Below are 27,576 nucleotides of genomic sequence, written 5' to 3' on the forward strand. Positions count from 1 at the left end.
GTAATCGATCACTACAGTGCCAATCAGGTAGAGGCCTTCCTGATCCACTGCCCAATAAGCTCTCACACCATTCAGGTCGAGCAGAGGGGCAGCATGGGCCGCAGCCTCACCTCCCAGATCTCTGTACTGGTCCCGCACATTGAAGCCTAGACTGAGAAAATGTTGTTCCAGATGAACATCTGTTGTCGTGGTTCTTCACTAGGGTTGATAGGCATCACGTTACCATCTACCACTGCCATGGCTCCTCGAGTGGCAGTGCTCACAAAATCGCTGTTAGCCTAAAAAGTCAGTCAAAGGTGGCCGTTATTAGTCTAGTTTTTAAATATAGCTAAAAGAGACATCAGAAACAGACAATACAGTTGAAATTTTTTTTGCTTGGTGTTTGGGTTCTTCTGCAGCATCCTAGGTGTATATGACTTTCATCTGTCAGACAAATACAATCAGAGTTATATAAAAAATGTCCTGGCTCTTCCAAGATTTATAATGGCAGTGAATGGGTGTTGAGATTTTCCAGCCCAAAAAAGTGCATCCATCCATCATTTTGTTTACAGCAAAGGAAAATCTGACTTTTTTCTATACAAATCCTCATTTTGTACTTCTAATTTATGACCAGTGTTTTGTTTTGTGTTTGTCACTTCCAATTAGAGCTTACGCTATGCCTACGTCCTACATCTTCCATTTTGAATATGGATAAGTATTCAAATATTTTTAAATATTTAGTATAATAAATATTTTTTCTTACACAAATGCATCTCTTCGCTTCAGAAGACTTTTATTAACCTGGAGCACTTTTTATGATGGATGGACACACTTTTTAGGGCTTCAAAATCTCAACACCCATTCACTGCTATTATAAAGCTTGAAAGAGCCGGGATATTTTTTTATATAACTTGACGATTGTATTTGTCTGAAAGAAGAAAGTCATATAACTAGGATGGCTTGAGGGTGAGTAAATCATATATATATATAACGTATAAACAAGGTCTAAGCATAGATTACTTTTGTACCTGTAAAAGCAAGTTGTGTAACTTTTAAAGTCCTTAGTTTGTTCTAAATTGAACACATATGATAAAGATAACGATACCTTAAAAACAGCTCGGTCTCTCATCAGGCGATCAGTCACATTTTTCCTTGGAAGCTCTCTTGTGGTCTGAAGTTCTTCATTCCAGTCCCGGGCCTTCGTTCAATACAGAGGAATTAATTAAAATCTATTAATGTAACAGGCTTGTGTGCTGACTTTTAACATTTTTACCTGAGCAGGCACATGTTCTTCATAACCCAGACGGAAGGAGCTGACATCCTCTGCTCGAACACAGTCCATTGTATGGTCAAGTGCTGGAGCAGTCCAGATGAACACCTGGAAAGGTGTGGCAATCCTTTCAAAGGGGTGTGTGGACCCTCTAAAATAGAGAAATTCAGAGTTTGTTAGTTTTTACATAATTATATTTTTAAGTAAATTTTGTACTCAGCCAATACATATTTTCACAGGTCAACAAGACATAAGCCTCAAAGTTATTTATTTAAAAATAAAGAGACATTATTGTCATTGTAGTTATTCAACGAAATTGGTTTGATAGCTCACAGAGGCCAGCAGCAATAAAACAAGAAAGCAGCACAGATAAACATAGTAAACATAGTAAAATTATGAAATAAATAAATGTATAAAATAAAAAAGGCACTTAGTATAGTAAAAGACAAAGAAATTTAAGGAATAGAAATGTAACAGTATTTACAGTGTGCTAGTTAAGTGCAAACATGAATGTCCCATAAACTGTCTAACATAATTAAATAACAGTATTTACAGTGGTAATGTAGTGCAACCATTAATGTCCTATAAGTGACTTTGTGCATTAGCAGCAAACATGAGGTAGAGGGGGGAGAGAGAGGGAGGGTTTACTATTGTGTGTTGGGGGGGTTGCACAGGCTACAGCTCTGGGAAAAAAAAATTTCTTTAGTATGTTTGTGCGGGTTCTGATTGACTTATATCTTTTCCCTGATGGGAGGAGTACAAAAAGTCTGTGTCCTGGAGGAGTTGGGTCCTTGATGATGTTGCTAGCTCGCTTCTGTAGACGGCTAGCATAGACCATGTCGAGGTTCAGGAGTTTGGTTCCTATGATCCTCTGGCCAGTTTTGACGGTCCGGGTCAGAGCTCGGCGGTTTTCTGCAGTGCAGCTGGAGTACCACACTGTGATGCAGTAACAGAGGATGCTCTCTATTAAAAGAGCTGGGTTGGTACTTTTGCTTTTTTGAGTTTTCTTAGGAAAAAGAGTCTCTGTTGAGCTTTCTTCAGTAAGTGGGATGTGTTAATGGTCCAAGTGAGATCTTTTGTTATGTGTAGACCCAGGAACCCATTTAGTACCATTACACATGATAACTTCCACTCACATTGATATTTTTACTTTTTTAAAATACTTATTTTTTTGCATCAGCATCAATAAAAGATAGGGCAATGAATATCAAAAATAGTTTACAATGTAAAGTACTATAATGCATAAATAATACCACTCAAGAATGTTTTAGTCAGAAATTGTGGCTTTTAAAGGAGACGTTTACTTCCAGAATATAAATTTACTCACCCCCATGCCATCAAAGATGTTCATGTTTTTCTCTCTTCAGTCACAAAGAAATTAAGGCTTTTGAGGGAAAACATTCAAGGATTTTTCTCCATATAGTGAACTTCTATGGTGGCCAACTGGTGGAAGGTCCAAATTGTAGTTTCATGCAGCTTCGAAGGGCTCTACACAATCCCAACAGAGAAATAAGGGTCTTATCTAACAAAATGATCAGTCATTTTCTAAAAAAATAAATAAAAAAAAACACATTGCACATGCATGATAAGTCACACATTATGTAGTTGTGTTGGAAAGGTTCAGTTCATAAAGTTTGTGTAGGGCGAAAACCTCCATCTCATTTTCTCCTCCAACTTCAAAATCGTCCGACATCGTCGTTTTACTTTATTTTGCAAAGGGTGTTTCAATTTCTTTGCACGTTCGCTTTGTAAACACTGGGTCGGTACCTTTCCAACATAATTACGGAACATTCGAGGTCAGGCTGGTGCAAGACGAGCATTTGTGTTTAAAAAGCATATCCTTTTTTATTGCTTCAAAACATGGCCGATCATTTCGCAAGACAATACCTTTATTCCTCGGCTGGGATTGTGTAGAACTCTTTGAAGCTGCACTGAAACTACAATTTGGACCTTCACCCCGTTGGCCACCATTGAAGCTTACTATATAAAGAACAATTTCGAGAAAGTTTACCTCAAGAACGTTAATTTCTTTGCGACTGAAGAAAGAAAGACATATCATCTTGGATGATATGAGGGTGAGTAAATTATCAGGAAATTTTTATTCTAGAAGTGAACCTCATTTCTCCATTAAATGAGTCAAATATAGGCACAGTACCCATGCTTTAGCTCAATTTTTGTTACTCTTTTACTCCTTGTGAGAACTGGCATACCTCTTTTTCAGCAAGGCACTGAAGTTCTTCTTAAAAACTGGACTGATATGACCGAGGAGATCCAACAGAGCATGACTGAGGACACTAGGAGTGGCTGGTTTTGGATTAAAGCTGTACGTCGTAGACCTAAGTGAACCAGATTTTTAAAATAAATTTGTATTTGTCTCATTAAGGGAAAGGACAATTTGGAAGACGACTGTATTAGGTAACTCACTGATTTATGTAGAACCCGCGAGTTGATGCTGTTATACAGAAGTGTCTGTCTTCCATGGTGACCACATTAAAATACATGAGGTCTCCATGCATCTTTCTGTTTCCAGGAGGGGGATTCCAACTACTCATGGTCAGAACCTTCAAGCACTCTGAAGACTGTTTAAAAAATTAATGACATTTATCATTCTTAACCCAGAAATAAACCACATGCTATGTTCACCCATCTCACCTTTAATGCCATTACGGTCACAGATTGGTAAATTCCTACCTTCCCAAAATTTGTATGAGGTAGCAGGGGTCCCAGCAGATGCTCCTTGGAGCCTGGAAGAATGTGATCTGGGGGACTCCAGCTCTTCTGCTTCAACCCGTCACCTCTTCGTTTAAGTTTGCTGTTCTCTGGGAATTCAATTAAAATATTACGAAGCCAGCATGAACCAGAAGTCTCACTTATAGACTTACTCCCACGTTAAAGAAAAAGGTAGATATCTGGTTATTTGTTAATAGGCCTGCTATATACACTGCCTGGCCAAAAAAAAAAAGGTCGCCACCTGGATTTAACTAAGTGCTATGATCTGGGGTTGCTGCAGTTGGTCAGGTCTAGGTTCAGCAACAGTAGTGCTCAAAGAATGAGGTCAGCTGACTACCTGAATATACTGAATGACCAGGTTATTCCATCAATGGATTTTTTTCTTCCCTGATGGCACGGGTATATTCCAAGATGACAATGCCAGGATTCATCGGGCTCAAACTGTTAAAGAGTGGTTCAGGGAGCATGAGACATCATTTTCACACATGGATTGGCCACCACAGAGTCCAGACCTTAACCCCATTGAGAATGTTTGGGATGTGCTGGAGAAGGCTTTGACTCATCATCAGTGCAAGATCTTGGTGAAAAATTAATGCAACACTGGATGTAAATAAATCTTGTGACATTGCAGAAGCTTATTGAAACAATGCCACAGCGAATGCGCGCCATAATCAAAGTTAAAGGCGGTCCAACAAAATATTAGAGTGTATAACCTTTTTTTTGGTGGCAACTTTTTTTTTTGGACAGGCAGTATATCTATCTATCTATCTATCTATATATATATATATATATATATATATATATATATATATATATATAGTATAAGGTTATTTTAACCAAATGTTTAAGGCTGGTATCTTACCTTCCACACATTCTTCAGTGACAAAACTGAGAAAGGATGGTGAGCTGCCCTCCACTCCATTATAGCCATCAGTAAGGTCCAGGCTCTTTAAAAGGTCTCTGATGTGACGTAAATGAATTCGTACTTCTCGAACAGTGTACGGCTCTTGGTCGTATTTAAAGGGGGAGCAAGAACAGAAATTTGAGGCAGTTAATTGTGTTAATGTCTAAAAGTTAAGATTTCAACCATTTTACCATTAAGTTTCCAGTTATAGTTTACTTGATCAACTATGATAATGTGAATTTGATTTCGGGCCAGATTTACAGACAGCTTGCACCGCCACAACCCCTCTTTTAGCATTAATAAAACCACTGCCAAAAAAATTTAGTAATGACAAAGTTTGGCTGACCTTAGTGTATAAGCATTTGTAGGAGTTTCCCTTTCAGATGCAGGCAAAGATTATTTAAGGAGTTGGTTCACCCCAAAATGAAAATTCTATCATGATTTATTCATTCTCCACTTATTCCATGCGTGAATGAGTTTCTTTATTCTGCTGAACACAAAAGAAGGTATTTTGAAGAATGTTGGTAACCAAACAGTTGATGGTAGCCACTAAATTCCATAGTGTTTTTCCATATTAAAGGAGTTCAATTGTTTTACTTAAGTTTGCACTAGTCAGTTTACTGGCATTTGTGACATTATTTATTGCCCCCAAAAAGGCCTTAAAAGGATAGCTCACCCAAAAATGAAATGTCTTTACTACCTTTTTTGGCCTTGAACATGGTAATTACATTGCTGTCTATGCAGGTTCAGAAAGCTCTCGGATTTCATCAAAAACACCTTAATTTGTGTTCCAAAGATAGATGAAGGTCTTCAAGGTTTGGAATGACATTAGGGTGAGTAATTAATGACAGAATTTTTATTTTTGGGTGAACTACAGGTCATTCTCAAAAAATTAGCATATTGTGATAAAGTTCATTATTTTCTGTAATGTACTGATAAACATTAGACTTTCATATATTTTAGATTCATTAACACACAACTGAAGTAGTTCAAGCCTTTTATTGTTTTAATATTGATGATTTTGGCATACAGCTCATGAAAACCCAAAATTCCTATCTCAAAAAATTAGCATATCATGAAAAGGTTCTCTAAACAAGCTATTAACCTAATCATCTGCATCAACTAATTAACTCTAAACACCTGCAAAAGATTCCTGAGGCTTTTAAAAACTCCCAGCCTGGTGCATTACTCAAAACCACAATAATGGGTAAGACTGCCGACCTGACTGCTGTCCAGAAGGTCATCATTGACACCCTCAAGCAAGAGGGTAAGACACAGAAAGAAATTTCTGAACGAATAGGCTGTTCCCAGAGTGCTGTATCAAGGCACCTCAGTGGGAAGTCTGTGGGAAGGAAAAAGTGTGGCAGAAAACGCTGCACAACGAGAAGAGGTGACCGGACCCTGAGGAAGATTGTGGAGAAGGACCGATTCCAGACCTTGGGGGACTGTGCTCAATTGGCCTGCCAACTCTCCTGACCTGAACCCCATAGAGAATCTGTGGGATATTGTGAAGAGAAAGTTGAGAGACGCAAGACCCAACACTCTGGATGAGCTTAAGGCCGCTATCGAAGCATCCTGGGCCTCCATAACACCTCAGCAGTGCCACAGGCTGATTGCCTCCATGCCACGCCGCATTGAAGCAGTCATTTCTGCAAAAGGATTCCCGACCAAGTATTGAGTGCATAACTGAACATAATTATTTGAAGGCTGACTTTTTTTGTATTAAAAACACTTTTCTTTTATTGGTCGGATGAAATATGCTAATTTTTGAGATAGGAATTTTGGGTTTTCATGAGCTGTATGCCAAAATCATCAATATTAAAACAATAAAAGGCTTGAACTACTTCAGTTGTGTGTAATGAATCTAAAATATATGAAAGTCTAATGTTTATCAGTACATTACAGAAAATAATGAACTTTATCACAATATGCTAATTTTTTGAGAAGGACCTGTATGTTCATAGAGTCATTATGAAAATGAGCTTGCACTTTGCACAGTTTAGTAAATCTGGCCCTTAGTCAGGTACATTTTAAGGCCTTACCCTCCACAACCCTCAGTATGGAACCCTCCTGAAGACCTGGTATAGATCTAAGGTGGGTAAAGTTGTCAAGAGTTACTCCATTGAGTTGCATGGAGAAGCAGGTACGACGACAGGTCTCCTCCCGGTCCATCAACACTTGCCTAATTTCCTGCACCAGCGCTAAAGGTGACACCTTGAGCCCAATATAAACAGACAGATATACAGATGTATATCAGCTATATCTACAGTGCCTTGTGAAAGTATTCATACCCCCTTTTTTTTTACATTTTGTTATGTTGTTTTAAATGACTTTAACATCAGGTTTTAACATCTTTGTAAATTTATTACAAATTAAAAACCTAAATTATTCCATTGCATAAGTATTCATACCCTTATCTGGAACAGTTGAAATTTAGCTCAGGAGCATAAATATTGCTTGTAGATGCTACTACACTTTGAGTAAAGTTGACCTGTGGCAAATTCAAAAAGCACACGTCTTGGTAAAAGATCTAACAACATTTCTGGAGAAACTTGAAAATGTCTGCCAGACCCCGTTCGAACTGACAGAGCTTGAGAGGTGGAGAGGTGAGGAGAAGAATGGAAGAAAATTGCCAAATCTTGTTCCATCATACCCAAAAAGTACTGATTTAAGGGTGTGAATACTTATGCAATGTACTTATTTCAGTTTTTTATTTTTATACATTTATGGTAGTGTGACAATTCTGTTTTTGCCTTGTCATTATGGTGCATGGAGTGTAGATTGATATGGAAAAAAAGTAATTTAAAACAGTTTAACACGCAGCAGCAACATAACAAAACATGAAAAAACGAATGGTTTTAAATACTTTCGCAAGGCACTGTATATCTACACATACAGTAGAAATTAGCTTCGTTTGAATTCCTAAGAGTGACAAGCCTTTACCTGGAAGTCAGTGGGTTCTGTTCCAGGAGCCTGGATCTTCACCGTGAACCCTGCATCCTCAGATGGGTCCATGTCGGGAACAGCAGGAAGCTCTTGTTTTTTGCTGTCACCCTCATCTTGTTCTGTCATGTTGTCTGCTGGGGTGTCTAGCACATGGCCACTGGTCAAAGTGTCAGGGTTGGGTGCTTGTATTTTGGAAAACAGAAGAATACAAATCACAAGGAGATAAAAAAAAAGAGTTATAAAAGGATTGGAATTAACTAAGGCCTACCTTGTATTTGTAATACAAATACCAGAAAGAATTAGGGGCTGCATTATTAATCATTTATAAAAGTAAAAACAATATATACAATACTGATAATTAACCAAAGAAAATACAATACTGCTGTATATTGTGTGTACCCCTATACAAAATACACACCTGTAAGGTTCGGAGTGGCCAGGAACAGTTTATCAACCACAAATAGTGTGAAGCGTTCAGTCTGATCCTCTTTTTGTTCTACCTGTGTCACAGCGAGGGTTGTCTGCTCAGAATCCCGCAGTGCTAACCCTGTGCTCTGCTTTAGCGCTTCCAGGTCCCACTGCATCTGTTCTACTTCCTTCTTTTTCCACATCAAATCCTGGTCCATCTTTGACAGGCTTTGCTCCATCTCCCCTAACTCATGCGTCACCACCCCAGAGCTCATATCTGTAATCTCTGGTTGCTCTATATAAGATATTTTCTTCTCCATACAAAGAAGAAGCTCTGCAGTTGTAGTAGGTTTCTCATTAGCATGCTCTCTCTTTATAATATCCATCTCTAGTGTTTCAAAAGTCTGTAAGTCTGGTTTTGCGAGTGCATCTGGGTCTTCGAAGTCATCTGGTTGTGCTATGAGCTCCAAGGTTTGTGCTTCCCTTTGCGTCTTTTGACGCAAAGGACATTCAGTCGGAATGCCATACGCAGGTTGCGTCTTTGTCGCATCTAGAGGGGTTTGTGCTGCACTGTTTGGTTCATTCAATAGTTTCTTTACTCTTAATTGCTCCTTAGGTTCTTCACGTTCAGTGAACTGCTCTGTTTGAGTCCAACCATCTTCTCTCTGACTGATGTCAGCGTCACTTTGTGAGGCATCCAGTAAAGATCCAGCAAGCATAGAAATGCTAACAGGACTAGAAAATGAATTTTGACTTACCGTAATATCTCCAAATAATCCCATCCCATGAGATTTACAAGAGACTGCTTCTAGTCCATGAGTGCATATTCGGTTTTGAGCAGCAGGTACTTGGTACAGGGACGACAGAAGGGGCCATTCATCCTCTGCGGAGCATAATTGATTTACGCCTGCAATGTTTGTGCTTGGCCGCCCCACCAGCTCTCTATTCCTCTCTCCTCCATTTCGTAGATTGCTTTCATAAACTCCATCGTCCCTTCTGGCATCTTGTGCTTCCCCCCTCGTTGCCAACAAGAGCTCCAAAGGCTGATTTAAGTCCCCTCTGACCCAAAGGTTGCTGCTAAGTACGATGTCTGGGAACAGGAGATGATCTTGATCCAGAACAGGAGAAGCCAGTAGGTCAGCTGAAGTTCTTGAAGGAGAAAGACTTTCTATATCACTGTTTTCCTGGGAAAGCAGCAGAGACTGTTCCTCGGTTTGGTTCCCAACTCCTTTGGTGTTAATAAACTCGGACACCTTACGGCAACAATAAAGTATGTTTCCCATATTGTCAGTTGGTTTACTGAAGAGTAAAAGAACTATTTTTGCAACCAGGATCAGCTAATAGGAGTTCATTTGGTTTTGGCTTCTAGAAAAACCTTGCTTCAGTGGTAAATCTTTAAGACAAGCTTGACAGACAGTTGACATACCCAATTACCAAGTCTGGCAACTCTGCAATAGCTGAGCAAATGCAAAGACATTCATTTTTTTGCACGCCAGAAATTACTAAAAGGATGATTTATGCATAGTTGAATTAGTATCTCCTATAAATGTATATAGCTAAAAAAGTTAACAGGAGAATATCAGAAACATTGCATAGATTAAACTAAAATTAATAATTTAAAAATACACAATTTTTCCTAGTTGTACTATATATTTAAAACTAACAGATTAATAAGTCATATTAAACATGCAAGCATCATCTCACAGTTAAATTCCTTTATAATTGTGTCCGTTGTCCATCTGCCCCATAAATCTCTACAGAATCACAGGTAAGCAGAATAGCTTGTCCCAAGCAGAGCTGTCCCTCTCTCCAACAAAACGCAACACAATTCTACAGTGTCTTTTCCTCTGCCCTTCATCCTGTGTCTCATGGACCCCTCCATCTCCCCCCACACATTTTTTCATTCCCGCGGGGAGGCGTCGCTGTGGAGTTCTCTGCATCCCATTCCTCTTCCAGAGAAATCGCAACTCATTTCTTCAGTTTCGCTGGACAAAAAAACACATGACATGACTTCTTGAATCCATGCCAGATCAGAGATTCGCTCAGGAGTCTTCTATAGCCTATTATCTGGGCGTTTGTGGAGTGCGTTTCTCGGTGATGCACCTCTGCTGTCCCCTTTGAAAAAGCTGCTGGCTCGAGCAGTTGCTATGACATAGTGCTGCAGCACCGGCGGAATGTGCAGGACCTGTTTTGAAGAGCTTCAATAGTCGGATAAGTAGAAGGAGCGAAGCACCTTAAGAATACTAAACGAGCAGAAGTAGTAGGCATCATTATTGTTGTAAGGTTATCGAGCTTCTCTCTCCTTGTATTGTCGTCTGTTTGTCTTCTCCCACGCAACCTTTTTTGCAGTGAGAATCTCACCTTTACTTACTGCGCATGCGCGTTTGGTACTAACTTTCGCTTAACTGTCTTTTTCGATTTGTATGCTAAAACAGTCTACACGGTAGTTTGTTATAGATATCTTATAGAATTAATAATATATTTAAATTTAATAGGAACTAAAATATATATGTATAAACTTATCAATTTCACAGAACTATATAATATTGTATCTTAATTTGTTCGAGGTTAAGTTCGTTATGTGTCACTGATATTGTAGTCTTTGTTGAGTTGTCCTTTAATGTTTATTGGAAATTTCCAAATTATTCCAAATTCAAAATCCTTAATTATGTTTATACAATCTAACCTTGACACGCCAATAACAAACTGAAAAGAAATTGTTTGGGAAATTTATATGCTTTTTTTGAAGTAAACTAGTTCTCTTTAGTAATCTCTTCAAATCATAAATCAGTATGAGTGAACCTATCAAAAAATAGTTTTACTTACATTTTTTATGGTTCTTTTGTAATTCGGTGTTGGTAAATATTTTTGTACTAATTATTTTGACACCATCAATAATTTGTAAATATTTTGGTCTGGTACAATTAACTTCATAATCATTAATAATGAATCATTGTTTTTTCTTTTTCTCTTTCTTTTGCAAGGATGGGATAATTCTAGAAGTTGCAGAATCTGCAAAATGGTAATTATTTTACCAAACAAAATGCATGTTATTGTTTATTTAGTACTGACCTGAATAAGATATTTCACACTTACATGTAGTCCACAAGAGAAAATAATTGAATTTATAAAAATGAGCCTGTTCAAAAGTTTACATACACTTGATTCTTAATAATGTTGTTACCTGAATGATCCATTGCTGTTTTTTTTTTTTTTTTTTTTTTGTGATAGTTGTTCATGCTGTCCTTGTTTGTCCTGAATAGTTAAACTGCCCGCTGTTCTTGATCCCACATATTCTTTGTTTTTTCAGCGTTTTTGTGTATTTTAACCCTTTCCAACAATGACTATGATTTTGGGATCCAACTTTTCACACTGAGGGCATCTAAGGGACTCATATGCAACTATTACAGTAGTTTCAAATGCGTTAATGCTTCAAAAGGAAACACGATGCCAGAGGAGTAAACTTTAAAACATCTCCTTTTATTTTCCATTTAGTACTGCCCTTCAGAAGCTACAGAAAATACTTACATGTTTCCCAGAAGACAAAAAAAAGTTAATTTTACCCTGATCTTCAAATTCAAAAGGTTTTCATGCCCCAGTTCTTAATGCATTGTTTGTGTTTGAACCTTCTGTAATAGTTGCATATAAGTCCCTCAGATGGATTTTAAAATCATAGTCATTGTTTTTGTAACCTGAAGGATTTTTAACTATCACTGAACAAAAAAAAAAATAAAATACAGCTGTGGATCATTCAGGTAACAACACAGTATTCAACTTTTGAACCAGGTCATTTTTATAATTGCGTCTTTTATGTGAAATATCTTTTTCAGGTCAGTATAAAAAAAAAATCATGCATTTTGTATAATTATACTTTGGTAAAATAATTAACATTTTGCAGATTCTGCAAGGTGTATGTAAACTTTTAACCTCAACTTTAAGCAGAACAAACTGGACAAAATAACAATTATGAACAATTTTTGTAGTATTTAATAAACCACGATTCACTTCATATATTTATTCAATACATCATAAAGCTCTTTTTCAATAGAGACAGAGAGACCGAAAACACAAAAGCAATACTACAATTCACCTGTTTACCTGCATCCTAGAGTGTGTCTAATGTGATCAGAATAATTCACTTCACTTACACAAATGATGACTGCATGGAAAGTGAAAACTCGTTTATAGAGTGTTCTGGATTCAACAATAAAGACACATTTCAAAAAGAGACATCACAATGTTGGTTTCAGGTGCTTTGTTACTCAAAGATACTCTGTAACTTTCCTTACAACTTTGAATCATTCAAAACAGGAAGTTTCTAGAAAGCAACAGACAGGTTCTGGAGGTCAAAATCCCATTCACTTTTTCAAAAGGGAAATGGATTTTCAATGATAACACATAAACCTTTAAAGAGCTACAAGTTTGTTAACTGATGGTATACCTTTTTGGTTGAAGCAATTATCCCACATTATGTCATGATTTTTTCAACTGCAAAATTCCTGGTGAAAAACTACATTACCCAAGAACCTAAAATTTCAGAAGCAGAGTCCACCAATCAGAGAACTGTGACAAGCTCAATCCCAGGAAATATTGCGAATGATAAAGAGTCAGTTTTCTACATAATCCCATAAACAATTAAAGCTGCAAGCAGCAATGAAGGGCCCTCTCACCCGGGCTCACCCCCGACTGGTGGCTTTAGGAAAACAGCAAACAGTGGGCAGTATGCTTTTACTATAGTAAATATAAGAGGAATATATCAAAGTAATTTATATGTGCCAAACTTCCTGCTTCCAGCTGGTGGTGCTATGACTATAACTGAATATTGGCATGTAGATGTGTTCAGGCCAGCACTTTTATTAAACATATGAAGTTTGGTGCAGATTGAACTTGGTATGTTTGAGTTAGTGTAAGACATGACATATCTTGCTGCCAACAGGTGGTGCTATTATTATATCTGAATATTGGCCTTTAGGTGTCTTCAGGCCAGGACTCTAACCAGACCTGTGAAGTTTGTTGCAGATTGGATATTGCATGTTTAAGCTGGTGTAAAACAAGTTATTTCCTGTTGCCAGCAGGTGGCGCTATGACTATAACCGAATATGGGCATGTAGATGTCTTTAGGTCAGGAGTGTTATCACACATGTGAAGTTTGGGGCAGATCGGACATTGTATGCCTGTTTCATGGCGAAATATCGAAATTTGCCAGGCCGCCACGGACACACCCTCCAACGAAAACTCTAGATCTTCTCAATTTAACGCCACATCAGCCTTTAGATTAGACTGACCAAATTTGGTGTTGATCTGAATAAATCTCTAGGAGTTTGTTCAAGTATGAAGCCTGAAAATGGCAAAAATGACTCAAAATTTGCTGAGATAATTAAAGATAACCGACTGCCTGTTGGGTTTGGGATTTTGCTCCAAGAGACTTTTTTGTAGGTATTGGTGTGTTAAATGTGTGTACCGATTTTCGTGCATGTATGTGAAGCGAATAGGATTATAGTTCTTTCCCTCATTAAAGCCATTAAAGCGATAGTTTACCCAAAAAATGACTTTTCTGATCCTGCATAGTCAGCAATGTAGGTCTTACGGCTTTAAATGATATTTCTTAATGACTGTAGATATAAATTACAGAATTTTCATTTTGGAGTGAACTATCTCTTTAAGTGCAAGTCATGTATCGTTGTCTTTTTGTATAATTTTTAAACACTTTCTTTGCTTCAAATCAAAGTTTTGTAATGTTTGTGATTAATTCACCTCAAACCTTGTTGGTTCGGCTCATGGTTTATATCTCTTAAAGAGCCTTATAGGAAAAATGAATAGGATAAATCCCTCCAGAACCAAGGCCATTGAATCAAGGGCACTGTTGCCCTCTATAACTCTGTTGTCTCTGGTCCAATGTCCTCCCTCAGTGGTCGGCCTCTAAATCTACCTAATCGAGCTTCTGACATTCTTGAAAGACCACCTTCACTCCAGTGACCTCCAAGTGACCTGTGCAAGGGGAGGAGCCTATGTCTGAAAGGATAAAGGAAAAGGGTGGGGTCAGGCATTGGGCGTGCTTCTTCGGGCCCAAGCACCCTTTCACGGGGCACGCATTCCCTCACTCGTTCTGATCTCCGTGTCCTTCCTGAAGCTCGGCTTTGACGCGGACTTTCCGCTGTTACTGGAGATGTCCATGGAGAGTTTGCAGTCCATTCTGATTCCTGTGCAAAGGTTAAAGAATATGATTCACATCTCAGATTGTGAATAAATCCAGCAGTAGTGCCTCCTACCTGCATTGTGCCTCCTTCGTCCTCTTCTTCTTCATCCTCTTCCTCATCGTCTTCTGTCTGGTGATACAATCGGAAGTGTGCTGAATGCAGTTGGAAGGAGAGCTGAGCGGCCAGGTCAGTCTGCTTGCGGAGGTCACGACTCAGCGTTGTAATCTTATGACTACGTCGTTTTAGCTCCTCCAGGAATCGCCGCTCTTCATCTCGAAGTCGAACCTGCAGGGCGCTCGCAAGTGCCCCTTTTTTCCGTAGCTCCACCCGCAGCTCCACCAGCGAGCTTTCCTGCTCAGCCAGATGCTGCTCTGTCTCCAGTAATCGTGCCTGCAGAAGCTCTTCCTCCAGTTCGATATCTGAAAAAATATGTTGTTGAGGGAACATGTGGGAATGACTGGAATCTTGTCATATCTGATACTCACCTTCTTGACTTTTTACTGGTGGTTTTTCACTTAGTTCACAACTCAGCTCTGTAGAGATATACACACAGAGGTGGAAGTTAACAGACATGGGAGTAAAAATGCAAAGTATCTTTTAGACCTGGGGTTTTGGATGCTTAGTGTGACATACAGGTGCTGGTCATATAATTGGAATATCTTCAAAAAGTTGATTTATTTCACTAATTCCATTCAAGAAGTGAAACTTGTATACATTCATTCCACACAGACATATATATTTAAAGTGTTTATTTCTTTTAATTTTGATGATTATAACTGACAACTAATGAAAACCCCAAATTCAGTATCTCAGAAAATTAGAATATTACTGAAGACCAATACAAAGAAAGGATTTTTAGAAATCTTGGCCAACTGGAAAGTATGAACATGAGAAGTATGAGGATGTACAGCACTCAATACTTATTTGGGGCTCCTTTTGCCTGAATTACTGCAGCAATGTGGCGTGGCATGGAGTCGATCAGTCTGTGGCACTGCTCAGGTGTTATGAGAGCCTTCATAGGTTATGATAGCGGCCTTCAGCTCTTCTGCATTGTTGTGTCTGGCATATGGCATCTTCCTCTTCACAATACCCCATAGATTTTCTGGTCCTTAAACCAGGTACTGGTACCTTTGGCACTGTGTGCAGGTGCCAAATCCTGTTGAAATATCTGCATCTCCATAAAGTTGGTCAGCAGCAGGAAGCATGAAGTGCTCTAAAACGTCCTGGTATACAGCTGCGTTGACCTTGGACCTCAGAAAACACAGTGGACCAACACCAGCAGATGACATGGCACCCCAAACCATCACTGACTGTGGAAACTTTACACTGGACCTCAAGCAATGTGGATTCGGTGCCTCTCCACTCTTCCTCCAGACTCTGGGACCCTGATTTCCAAAGGAAATGCAAAATTTACTTTCATCAGAGAACATGACTTTGGACCACTCAGCAGCAGTCCAGTCCTTTTTGTCTTTAGCCCAGGCGAGACGCTTCTGACGCTGTCTGTTGTTCAAGAGTGGCTTGACACAAGGAATGCGACAGCTGAAACCCATGTCTTGCATACGTCTGTGCGTAGTGGTTCTTGGACTCCAGCTGCAGTCCACTCTTTGTGAATCTCCCCCACATCTTTGCATGGGTTTTGTTTCACAAGTCTCTCCAGGGTGTGGTTATCTCTATTGCTTGTACACTTTTTTCTACCACATCTTTTCCTTCCCTTCGCCTTTTTATTAATGTGCTAGGACACAGAGCTCTGTGAACAGCCAGCCTCTTTTGCAATGACCTTTTGTGTCTTACCCTCCTTGTGCAAGGTGTCAATGGTCGTCTTTTGGACAGCTGTCAAATCAGCAGTCTTACCCATGATCGTGTAGCCTACAGAACTAGACTGAGAGACCATTTAAAGGCCTTTGCAGGTGTTTTGAGTTAATTAGCTGATTAGAGTGTGGCACCAGGTGTCTTCAATACTGAACCATTTCACAATATTCTAATTTTCTGAGATACTGAATTGGGGTTTTCATTAGTTGTCAGTTATAATCATCAAAATTAAAACAAATAAACACTTGAAATATATCAGTCTGTGTGGAATGAATGTACAGTCATGGCCAAAAGTTTTGAGAATTACATAAATATTGGAAATTGGAAAAGTAATAGCAATTTGCATATACTCCAGAGTGTTATGAAGAGTGATCAGATGAATTGCATAGTCCTTCTTTGCCATGAAAATTAACTTAATCCCGAAAAAAACTTTCCACTGCATTTAATTGCTGTCATTAAATGACCTGCTGAGATCATTTCAGTAATCGTCTTGTTAACTCAGGTGAGAATGTTGACGAGCACAAGGCTGGAGATCATTATGTCAGGCTGATTGGGTTAGAATGGCTGACTTGACATGTTAAAAGGAGGGTGATGCTTGAAATCATTGTTCTTCCATTGTTAACCATGGCAAAGAAACGCGTGCAGCCATCATTGCGTTGCATAAAAATGGCTTCACAGTCAAGGACATTGTGGCTACTAAGATTGCACCTAAATCAACAATTTATAGGATCATCAAGAACTTCAAGGAAAGAGGTTCAATTCTTGTTAAGAAGGCTTCAGGGTGTCCAAGAAAGTCCAGCAAGCGCCAGGATCGTCTCCTAAAGAGGATTCAGCTGCGGGATCGGAGTGCCACCAGTGCAGAGCTTGCTCAGGAATGGCAGCAGGCAGGTGTGAGCGCATCTGCACGCACAGTGAGGCAAAGACTTTTGGAAGATGGCTTGGTGTCAAGAAGGGCAGCAAAGAAGCCACTTCTCTCCAAAAAAACATCAGGGACAGATTGATCTTCTGCAAAAAGTATGGCGAATGGACTGCTGAGGACTGGGGCAAAGACATATTCTCTGATGAAGCCTCTTTCCGATTGTTTGGGGCATCTGGAAAAAGGCTAGCCTGGCAAGCCAGACCCACATAAATGTAGGGTCTGGGCACTCTCCATAGACAGGGCTCAACCGGAGGGGTGGGATAAACAGTTGTCTTTCAAACTCCTCTCCACGCAATAGGATAGCGCTACAACCAATCAGAGACGTAGTCGGTCAGGTGACGTAGTCAGAGCGACGAAGATTTTTAACAAAAATCAGTGCACTGTGCAGTCTGTCAGCTAAATAATAGACATAGATGGGCACTAAACCTTTAAAAGTAAACAAAAACATGCACAGACAAATCCAAATTACACCCTGCGGCTCGTGACGATACATTGATGTCCTAAGACACGAAACGATCGGTTTTTGCAAGAAAATGAACAGTATTTATATAATTTTCTTTTTACCTTTGATACACACCCACGTCCATCTGTCATGAGCACGAGTTTAGCATATCTATGATTCGACTCGTCACATGTGAACGCGCTTTGATGTAGTATACGCAAACACCGAAAGGGGAAATATGTAAAAAAAAAAGTCCAGGATGAGTTTGCACAAACAAACGTAATCTTTTTCAGCTTTAAATGGGTTTGAACAACCAGGACAATCGCAAGTAATTACCATTTTGAATAGCCGCTATATCCACAATCTCTTGTGCTGTGTAAACAATGAGTGTCGTATACACGCCACAGATCGCTTCCGGTGTTTGCGTATTCTACACCACAGCGCGTTCAGATGTAACGAGCTCCTGCTCAGGACACATGGACGTGGCTGTGTATCAAAAGTAAAAAAATATATAAATACTGTTCAGTTTTCCACGCTTAATTCACGGAACCAGGAATTCATGTCTGACGGAACTTATGGTCGCAGGTCAGTCGTCATCATGTTAAGCCCGCCCACCGACTCGTGATTGGCCCGGTACATCTTGGATTTTTCGGAAATTTAAGTGAATTGAGAGTAACTAGACTGACCTTGGAAGCAAATGTAATTTGCTGCCGCTAGGGGCGCGTCTAGATTCTAGGCTAGAAAAAGGCTTGTCCGGAGAAGAAAAGGTGAGCGCTACCATCAGTCCTGTGTCATGCCAACAGTAAAGCATCCTGAGACCATTCATGTGTGGGGTTGCTTCTCATCCAAGAGACTGGGCTCACTCACAATTTTGCTCAAAAACACAGCCATGAATAAAGAATGGTACCAAAACACCCTTCAACAGCAACTTCTTCCATCAATCCAACAACAGTTTGGTGAAGAACAATGCATTTTCCAGCACGATGGAGCACCGTGCCATAAGGCAAAAGTGATAACTAAGTGGCTCTGGGACCAAAAGTTTACATTTTGGGTCCATGGCCTGGAAACTCCCCAGATCTTAATCCAATCGAGAACTTGTGGTCAATCCTCAAGAGGCGGGTGGACAAACAAAAACCCACTAATTCTGACAAACTCCAAGAAGTGATTATGAAAGAATGGGTTGCTATCAGTCAGGATTTGGCCCAGAAGTTGATTGAGAGCATGCCCAGTCAAATTGCAGAGGTCCTGAAAAAGAAGGGCCAACACTGCAAATACTGACTCTTTGCATAAATGTCATGTAATTGTCGATAAAAGCCTTTGAAACGTATGAAGTGCTTGTAATTATATTTCAGTACATCACAGAAACAACTGAAACAAAGATCTAAAAGCAGCTTAGCAGCAAACTTAGTGAAAACTAATATTTGTGTCATTCTCAAAACTTTTGGCCACGACTGTATACATTATACAAGTTTCACATCTTGAATGGAATTAATGAAATAAATCAACTTTTTGAAGATATTCTAATTATATGACCAGCACCTGTATACAATCTACTTGACCTATTTTGACTTAAAACTGCACTTTTTTTAATCATAGTTAATAAAGTGCAAAGTCCTGTATTAGGTTTTATGATTTTTAAATTTGAATTTGGAATGGAGAATCTATGGAATGAGGATGAGTAACAGACCATTGCATCGTTTCTTCAGGTTGCGTATTTCTAGTCGTAGACCGCTCAGGAGGATCCGGTGCTCCTGCTGCAAAAATGCTACATTACGCTCAACACTCTCCACCTGTTGGGCAAGTGTGGATCCATCCATGGAAGGCTCGCAGATGTTGGCGGGTTACAGCACCTGTTTACAGTGAAAGCTAAAATTGTTAGCATGTCTATACAAAGTAAACACATTTTCTGTACTTAGGCCTAACTATTTATTTAAAGCTTGAAGCACACTGATTTCCATTAAGGCAGAATATTCTTTAACCACTCCCTCCAACCGTCAGTCATGTGTATTATGGCTGTAATGATAAAGGTAAAACGTGAAAATAAACTGAAAAGTGTAGATCTGTTCATGTTGCATTAGATTTATTTTGATGCATTTTTACAGCATTACAACACAGTTTTTAAGATTTGTTACCAAGGAGAATTCTAAAGTTTTGTTTCATGCACGTCTGCAATGACTGATTTCTGCACTCTTGTGAATTCTGTCATTATAAACAAAGTGCCGAAATAAGAGATTCATTTTGCAGTGTAGACAGCTTCTGAGATTAAAACGGAAGTTCTTTGAAAGTGCTTTCTCATGCCAGACTGGTGGGAAATAATCATGGGAAGCAATCACTTTCCTTACATAATTTGATTTTGTTGAATGCAGCTATAGTCTTGATATATTATAAATTCATGAAAATATCAAACAATTTTCTTAGTTAGTTTTGTCTTTGTAGCCAGAATATGGTAAAAGGTAATTATTTTTAACAGTTACGCAATTACGTGTTATAAAGTCAGATTTGTGAGAGAGGAACTCGCAATTCTGAGAACATATCAGTCTTTTTTTTCCTTCAAAACTGGACTTTATAACTCTCAATTGCGAAGTTTATATCTCACAATTCTGTAAAAGTCTGAATTTCGAGAAAAAAGTCATGTTTACGTTTTTATCTGCATGACAGGACCATACAAATTTGTGTTTCTTGTATTAGAGCAGTTAAAATTAGGTGCTTTAAGTACAATTCTCTCATACCACTGGATGTTAAACATTGCATCTCACGGAAAAGAACTCTCTGAGGATTTGATTTGTTGCTCTCCACAAAGATGTCCAAGGCTATTAGAGGTTCAGTAACATCCTGAAACCAAGTTACACTACAGTGGTCAGGGTCATACAGAGGTTTTCCAAGATGGGTTCCATTCGGAACAGACCAAAAAACAGATGCATGAGTGCTGACAGCATTGCTTTAAAGGTTGCAGAAGTAGAAGGTCAGCTTGTCAGTGCTCAGACCATATGCCACACACTGCAACAAGTCGTTTTGCATAGGCGTCGTCCCAGAAAGAAGCCTCATCTGAAGCTGGCTCACAAGAAAGCCTGCAAACGGTTTGCTGAAGACAACCTGTCTAAGAGCATGAATTACTGTACCCATGTCCTGTGGTCTGATGAGACTATAAGATAAACTTGTTTGGCTCAGATGGTGTCCAGCATGTGGATGCCCTGGTGAGGAGTACCAAGAAAACTGTGTCTTGCCTACAGTCAAGCATAGTGGTGGTAGCATCATGGTCTGGTGCTGCATGAGTGCTGCTGGTACTGGGGAGCTGCAGTTCATTGAGGGAAACATGGATTCCATTATGTAATGTAACTTCTGAAACTAGGCCGAATGGCAGTTTTCCAACATGACAACGATCCCAAACACACCACCAAGATGACAACTGCCTTGCTGAGGAAGCTGAAGGTGATGGGGTGGCCAAGTATGTCTCCAGACCTGAACCCTATTAAGCACGTGTGGGGCATCCTCAAGCGTAAGGTGGAGAAGTATCATGTGTCTAACATCCAGCAGCTCAGTGAGGAGTGGAAGAGGATCCCAGCAACAACCTGTCCAGCTCTGGTCAATTTCATGCCCAGGATGATTAAGGCAGTGCCAGATAACAATGGTGCTAACACAATATATTGACACTTGGACAAGTTCACTTAGGGTGTACTCACTTTTGTTGCCAGCTATTTTGACAATAATGGCTGTATGTTGAGTTATTTTCAGAGGACAGTAAATCTATACTGCTATACAAGCTGCACATTGACTACTCTAAAATATATCCAAGTTTCATTTCTATAGTATTGTCCCTTGAGAAGATATACTAAAATGGTTGCTGAAATGTGAGGGGTATACTCACTTTTGTGACATACTGTATCTTGTATTTCTGACTTTATAACTCACAATTGTGAGTTTATATCTCAAAATTCTGAGAAAACGTTCAGAATTGCAAGAAAAAAAGTCAGAATTGTGAGATACAATTCTGACTTTATTTCTCACAGTTGTAAGTTTATATCTCATTGCGAGTTTATATCTTTATAGAGAAGATTGTGAGAAAACTCCCATTTGCAAGAAAAAAAGTTTTTTTTTTTTATCTCACAATTCTGACTTAGTTTGTCGCAGTTGAAAGTTTATATCATGCAATTCTAAAAAAATCTGAATTGTGAGTTTATCTCATATTTCTGACACAATAACTCGCAATTGCGAGTTTATATCTCACAATTCTAAGAAAAAAGTCGTATTTTTGACTTTATAACTAAACATAAAAAAAAAAGAGATCAAAAGTCTCAATAACAACTTATTCAGTGGCGGAAACGGGCTTCCACAGATAGGATATCATTATTAACAAACATGACTACGTCCAGAGCGATAATCGACAATGTAATTTCTGTCATAATATTGCAGCTCTAACCTGTAATAAACTTGTTTTTTACTTTAATAATTTATATTTTTTACACTGTTCTGTAAATACATTTATGCCACCATTGACCAGCATTAAACAGCTTGTATACATAAACACAAATGCCATGTCAGGTGTTTCAGTTTGCACTGTAAAGATGGCTGTTGTTGATGATAAAATTCTATTGGTAACATTCTATGGTATTATGATTGATTGAAGTAAATGGGTAAAGTAAGTATTTGACATAAAAGACAACCTTTATTAAAAAATGCCCTTATGAATGTAGAAAAAAAGGCCCTCGAAATCAATTTCAGGGGGCAAATATTGCCCCTTCATAGAAAATATAATGTAAAGAGAAAAAGAATTACACCTACAATGAACAGTGCAAATGACATAAAATTATTAAAGAAATATAAAATTCTGACACATATTTAAATAGTTTGAGAAATGAAGGGTACTTCAGGAAGAGGACACCATTTGTAGGAACTGAATCCCTTCATGAAGGGCTCTTCCAGAAGTCTGTTTACAAAGGGAACTTGAGGAAATGGGATGGTCACTTCAGGAAAGTAATTTCCATTTGTGATCACATATGAGGTTATAATTCTATTTGTCCTAATTTTAATGTAGGACATAGGGATGCTCACTCCCATTTGGAATTCACCCAAATTTTTTTTTTTTTTTTTTTTTACAGGTGGCAATTTCTCTGCATAATCATGGTTAATGCAGTTTTCACCACGCATTCTACTGCTGATTATTTAGACAATAAATTTAAATGATGCAGGTTGATGGCTTCAACAAAAGCATAAACCACTGATTAACAACCTTGCAGCTCACATCAGGACTGTCTTCAAAATCATTTCCCCTATGGATAAAATGAATGGGATTTTTACTTCCAGAACCTGACTGTTGCAAATTGCAATGCCACTTGGTTTGATAGGCTATTTTGTTATAGTGCAAAAACATACATTTTAATATATGACTTAAGTGTCCAAATACTTCATGTGGCCACTCTATGCACCAATAATAACAATATTCCAGATGGCTCCCCATGGCTCTTAAAATGCCTCTTTTGTTATAACTTCACCATCAGCAGATCCAGGTTAAAATCAGCATTATGTCATTGGTCCATCCGGGACATTCAGACCCAGGAAATGCGTAACAGTGACAGGAGTATGTAAACATCGCAATCTATCGTCTTTAAGGCGAACAAATGTTGGCAAACCAAGGCGTTTTCTTCATAACAACCACATCATATTCATGTCGATGTCCTAATTAATATTTTACCATGTTTATGCCGTTTTCACAGCGATTTCAACAATAACTACCCACCCATCAACCTTCACGCACGCACTGATCCATGGAATGTCAACAAATGATTGATTAACTAAATATATACGATACGCTGATTACTAACAGCTGCTGAAATTAATGAAAATAATATTGTAAAGGTTATTTTTTTCCTGTTACAGCGCTGACAATCTTAATTATTCTTTTTTAAAATACACCTCCATCATAACTATGTCTTGAAATCATTGCACTGTTTCAAGGACAGTAATCTCAATGACATAAACATACCGGTAATACATCGCGCTTCTTAATGCTACTTACGATTTGACTGAACAGATGAATGATGCAGGACACCTCCAGTGCAAAGCATCGCCACCAAAACAGTGCGTCAGGGACACGAAAGGGTTAGTTAGTCTTCTGCCATATCCAACCCAACATCTCATTCATTTGGCCAATGAAGTGGACTAAGGTGCATGAGAACAAGTCCTTAAGTTTCGCGTGATTTATAGCGCAGTGATTACGAGCGTGTGCTCAAGGTCGACAAACCTGTGATCAGGTTTTGTATTTACCCATGTCTTGAACAACACTGCGACTGTAGGCAATTAAATTAATAATAATAACCTAAATACTAAACTAAACAATTTTATTGTTTATTATATATGGGTCATTCCTGGGATTCGGTGCCTTTTGCGTCTCCAGTAAAGATCATGACGTTATTGCCTTAGAATTTTCAACAACATTAATTTTAAAGTTGTCTATGACAATGAATAACACCTTAAGCTTTTCATATTTAAACAGTTCTAAACATTTTACAGCATTTTAAACCACCAAATATCACCATTTTTCCATGTCCACCCAGTTAAGGGGAATGGGTCATTCCCAGTATTTGGTGCCTTTTTGGACATTATAACACTTAAAAAAGTAAACACATTATTTTTTTTTAATCAATTCTTGTGTAATTATAATAGGAATATAAATGTAGGGATCCATTTACTTAATGTGTCCACCCTGTTATGCTAACAGAGAAAGTCTGTCAAATAAATAATTGAATGTTTTTTTTTAAATGCTACTTTTACAAACAAGAATTCCTATTTACCGGCACTTTTTTCATATTCCCTTTAACAGGGTGGACATGTTCAAGTTGACCACATCAAATTGGAAAGATAAAATAAGTAAAAACAGACATGTTGTTTTCCCTCTAATGAAATTATGTCAGCCATTTGGTATGATGTAATTTAATTTAAAGGGCCAGTAGGCGAATATAATAGGGTGGACAACATTTTGAGAGACAGGCTAAAAACCTTAATTAATTTAATACTTAAAAAAAAAAAAAAAAAAAAAAAAAAAATATATATATATATATATATATATATATATATATATATATATATATATATATGCATAGGTGCATTTCCACTGTGAGAGACAGAATCTAAAAATAAAAATCCGGAAATCACATTGTATGATTTTGTAACAATTTATTTGTGAATTACTGTGTCAAATAAGTATTTGATCACTGGAGTCAAATTTTTTATATTTGGCAGAAGCCAACAGGGTGGACAATAATTTAATACTTAAAATTATATATATATATATATATATATATATATATATATAGGGGGCCAGTAATCGAATATAACAGGGTGGACAATATTTTGACGGACAAGCTAAAAACCTTTATTATTATTATTTTATTTTATTTATTATTAATTAATTTAATACTTTAAATATATATACACACACATTGGAGAAAACTATTATTGATATACCAAACAATGTAAAAACAAAACAAAAAACAAGCTCACATATTAAGTGTATGTATTCATCATCAAAATGGCAGACACAGACCTGGGAAAATAGGAAAAATGGTGATATTTGGTGTTTTAAAATGGTGTAAAATGTTTGGAATTATAAAAAAAAAACTAAATATGCTTAAAGGTCAAAACGTGTTATTTATGTCAAAGACAACTTTAAAATTGATGTTGTTGAAATTTTTAAGGCATCATGAGATCTGAAATCAAGATCTTTACTGGGTACATATATATACTTGGAAGGAGTTGTTGAAATTAAGTGCATATGGATCCATATTAATATAGGTAAAAATGTGATGAATGGGATGTTTTGCATTAACCTGATCTCCTCAACAAAAATTATGCCATTCCTAAAGCACTCTAGAAACTCAACACAAACAGTGTGTGATTCTTCAGTGATCAGTTTATTAGTAGCTTTAATTTAGTTAACTATGAAGTATTCATTTTGCAGTTCTGTAGAGATACTTTTGGCTCGAGCTTTATATAGAATTCCTCCAGCTGATCTCATTACAACAAATTAATGCCAGAGATGCCAGCATATATATTCCACACACATTCTAAATAACTGCATGACGTCACCTGCAGGAATCCTATATTTAGCCGTAGTATTCTCATATGTGCAGGACTGAGCTGCAAGAGTGAGGACATTCTCGCTCATGGGAGTGTTTTTTGTTCAATTAATCAAATGTGCTTGAATTGTTTATAGCACCCCATTTAGTCCTGGCTCCTATTTAGATTTGTAGTTGTTAATCACTGTTAACACCTCCTGTAAAACATATATATGTATATAAATTACGATTATAAATATATAATCTAATAATCAACATATAAGTGCATTATCTTACAAAGCACATATTCAGTGACACACATACATGTATACATGTATATGGGACATTCTACAGAATTGGTGCAAACTGCTGTCCCACAACCCCAAAAAAACAAACAAAAAAAAAACATTTAAATTCAAATCATTCAAATCTTAGATGTTTACTAAGATCCTTCTATTATCTGTTGAAACCAGTAATAATATTTAAAATATTAGTAAGCTTAATATATAATAAATCATCATTTATTGGGTATTTTCAGTTGGGAGGTGGCTGTTCCAAACCCCTAGTTTCAAAATAATTTTCATACAGGCCATATTTTATACAGGCAGTTTAAAAGTATTTGTAACACATTTTTTTATATATATATATATATAATATTTTGCCTAAATTGTTTAACTGTGTACAAAGATGTCATACAAATTATTTCTGGATAGCAGAATAATTTGCTTATTTAAGTGATCCTGGATGTCTGACCTCAAAATGACATATACTAAAAAATATATTTTTATGGTAACAGTGCATATCTATGTGCATATCTAGCTGCAGCTTGATGTTTACAAGTTTAAGCATTTTTATTTATTTATTTATTTTTCATTCATCCAGCAGCTTTAAGCAAGGCTAATGCTGCCCTCTAGTGGGCTGGATCCCACAGAAAACGACAACTTACCAACCATATCTGCTTTTTCCTCACATTTAAGGACATTGATACGGCTCTTCAGCAGTGTTGGGGTTAGTTACTCAAAAAAGTAATATATTACATATTACATATTACTCTCAAAAATAGTAATGCCTTACTTTACTTTATTACTCCCTGGAGAAAGTAACTAGTTATATTACTAGTTATATTACTAGTTACAGATCTGGCCATTTAAAATGCGCGCGGGAAGTAAAGTGGTCTCGCGTGACGCCGGTGTATTCCAAAGGAACACGGAAAATACAATGACATAGGAAAGACATGATCAGTAGGGGGCAGTCATGTAACGCACTGGACTGGAGCAGGCTGAAAACATTGCTGCAAACTAAAAGGTACGGTAACCTGGAGGGGACACCTTCGGTTCACTTATGTTTGTCGTGGCCACACAAATGAATTCGTAGGAACGTCATATTACTTTTTGTCATTGCCACGAGATATTAATTCCTGGGAATGTCATATTATGTCGTGGCCACAAGATTATTTTGTCGAGGTAACGACATCCTTATGTTTAATGCATAAACAAACCTGCGTAACCATAACCCAGGATTATCAGAGATAGGTTTATTAATATTTTTTATTTTGAGTTAAGAAATGTTTTTATTAATTGTTATAGAAATTAATGCAATATTAAGTTATATATTAACAATAGGCAATGCTGTATATGCGAATGTCTGTGCGCGATGTAGACAGCATTCAAAAGTTTATCAAGAATTTATTACATATAAGTACTTCAAATTAAATAGCCCTGCAAGAAACATTTTATGCATCCTTAAGTCTTATCCATTAATTGATCCTTTTTTTCTGTAATAAATGTATTATTCGTTTATATTCAGTATGTCCCCCTTAATTTCGATCTCTTAACATTCCGAATCTAAATGATAAATGCTGACATGCCATGAAAGCTTTGATTATACTACATGGCATATATTCATTTTTAGTCTAATTATA

The 27,576-nt window shown here is 37.7% G+C and overlaps 2 protein-coding genes across 2 annotated transcripts in view; both read right to left on the reverse strand.

Annotated features, from left to right (window-relative positions):
* Window positions 1-10,564, reverse strand: part of cluhb (clustered mitochondria (cluA/CLU1) homolog b) — a 21,224-nt gene extending 10,660 nt beyond the window's left edge. The window contains 11 exon segments of the mRNA XM_073823930.1: window positions 1-155; window positions 158-278; window positions 1,085-1,177; window positions 1,253-1,400; window positions 3,460-3,585; window positions 3,674-3,828; window positions 3,941-4,068; window positions 4,842-4,985; window positions 6,926-7,097; window positions 7,827-8,011; window positions 8,248-10,564. Coding sequence (XP_073680031.1) covers window positions 1-155; window positions 158-278; window positions 1,085-1,177; window positions 1,253-1,400; window positions 3,460-3,585; window positions 3,674-3,828; window positions 3,941-4,068; window positions 4,842-4,985; window positions 6,926-7,097; window positions 7,827-8,011; window positions 8,248-9,520 — 2,700 coding nt within the window. The 5' untranslated portion in view covers window positions 9,521-10,564.
* Window positions 10,565-13,790: 3,226 nt separating this feature from the next.
* ccdc92bb (coiled-coil domain containing 92Bb) lies at window positions 13,791-23,848 on the reverse strand. The gene is made up of 5 exons (XM_073824789.1): window positions 23,618-23,848; window positions 19,292-19,454; window positions 14,920-14,967; window positions 14,507-14,853; window positions 13,791-14,437 (listed from the first exon to the last, which is right to left on the reverse strand). The coding sequence occupies exons 2-5, from the start codon at window positions 19,419-19,421 to the stop codon at window positions 14,108-14,110; spliced, it is 855 nt and encodes a 284-aa protein (XP_073680890.1). The 5' UTR covers window positions 19,422-19,454; window positions 23,618-23,848; the 3' UTR covers window positions 13,791-14,107.
* Window positions 23,849-27,576: the final 3,728 nt, after the last annotated feature.

Source organism: Garra rufa, chromosome 19 (assembly GCF_049309525.1).
Source record: "Garra rufa chromosome 19, GarRuf1.0, whole genome shotgun sequence".
Classification (NCBI taxonomy): domain Eukaryota; kingdom Metazoa; phylum Chordata; class Actinopteri; order Cypriniformes; family Cyprinidae; genus Garra; species Garra rufa.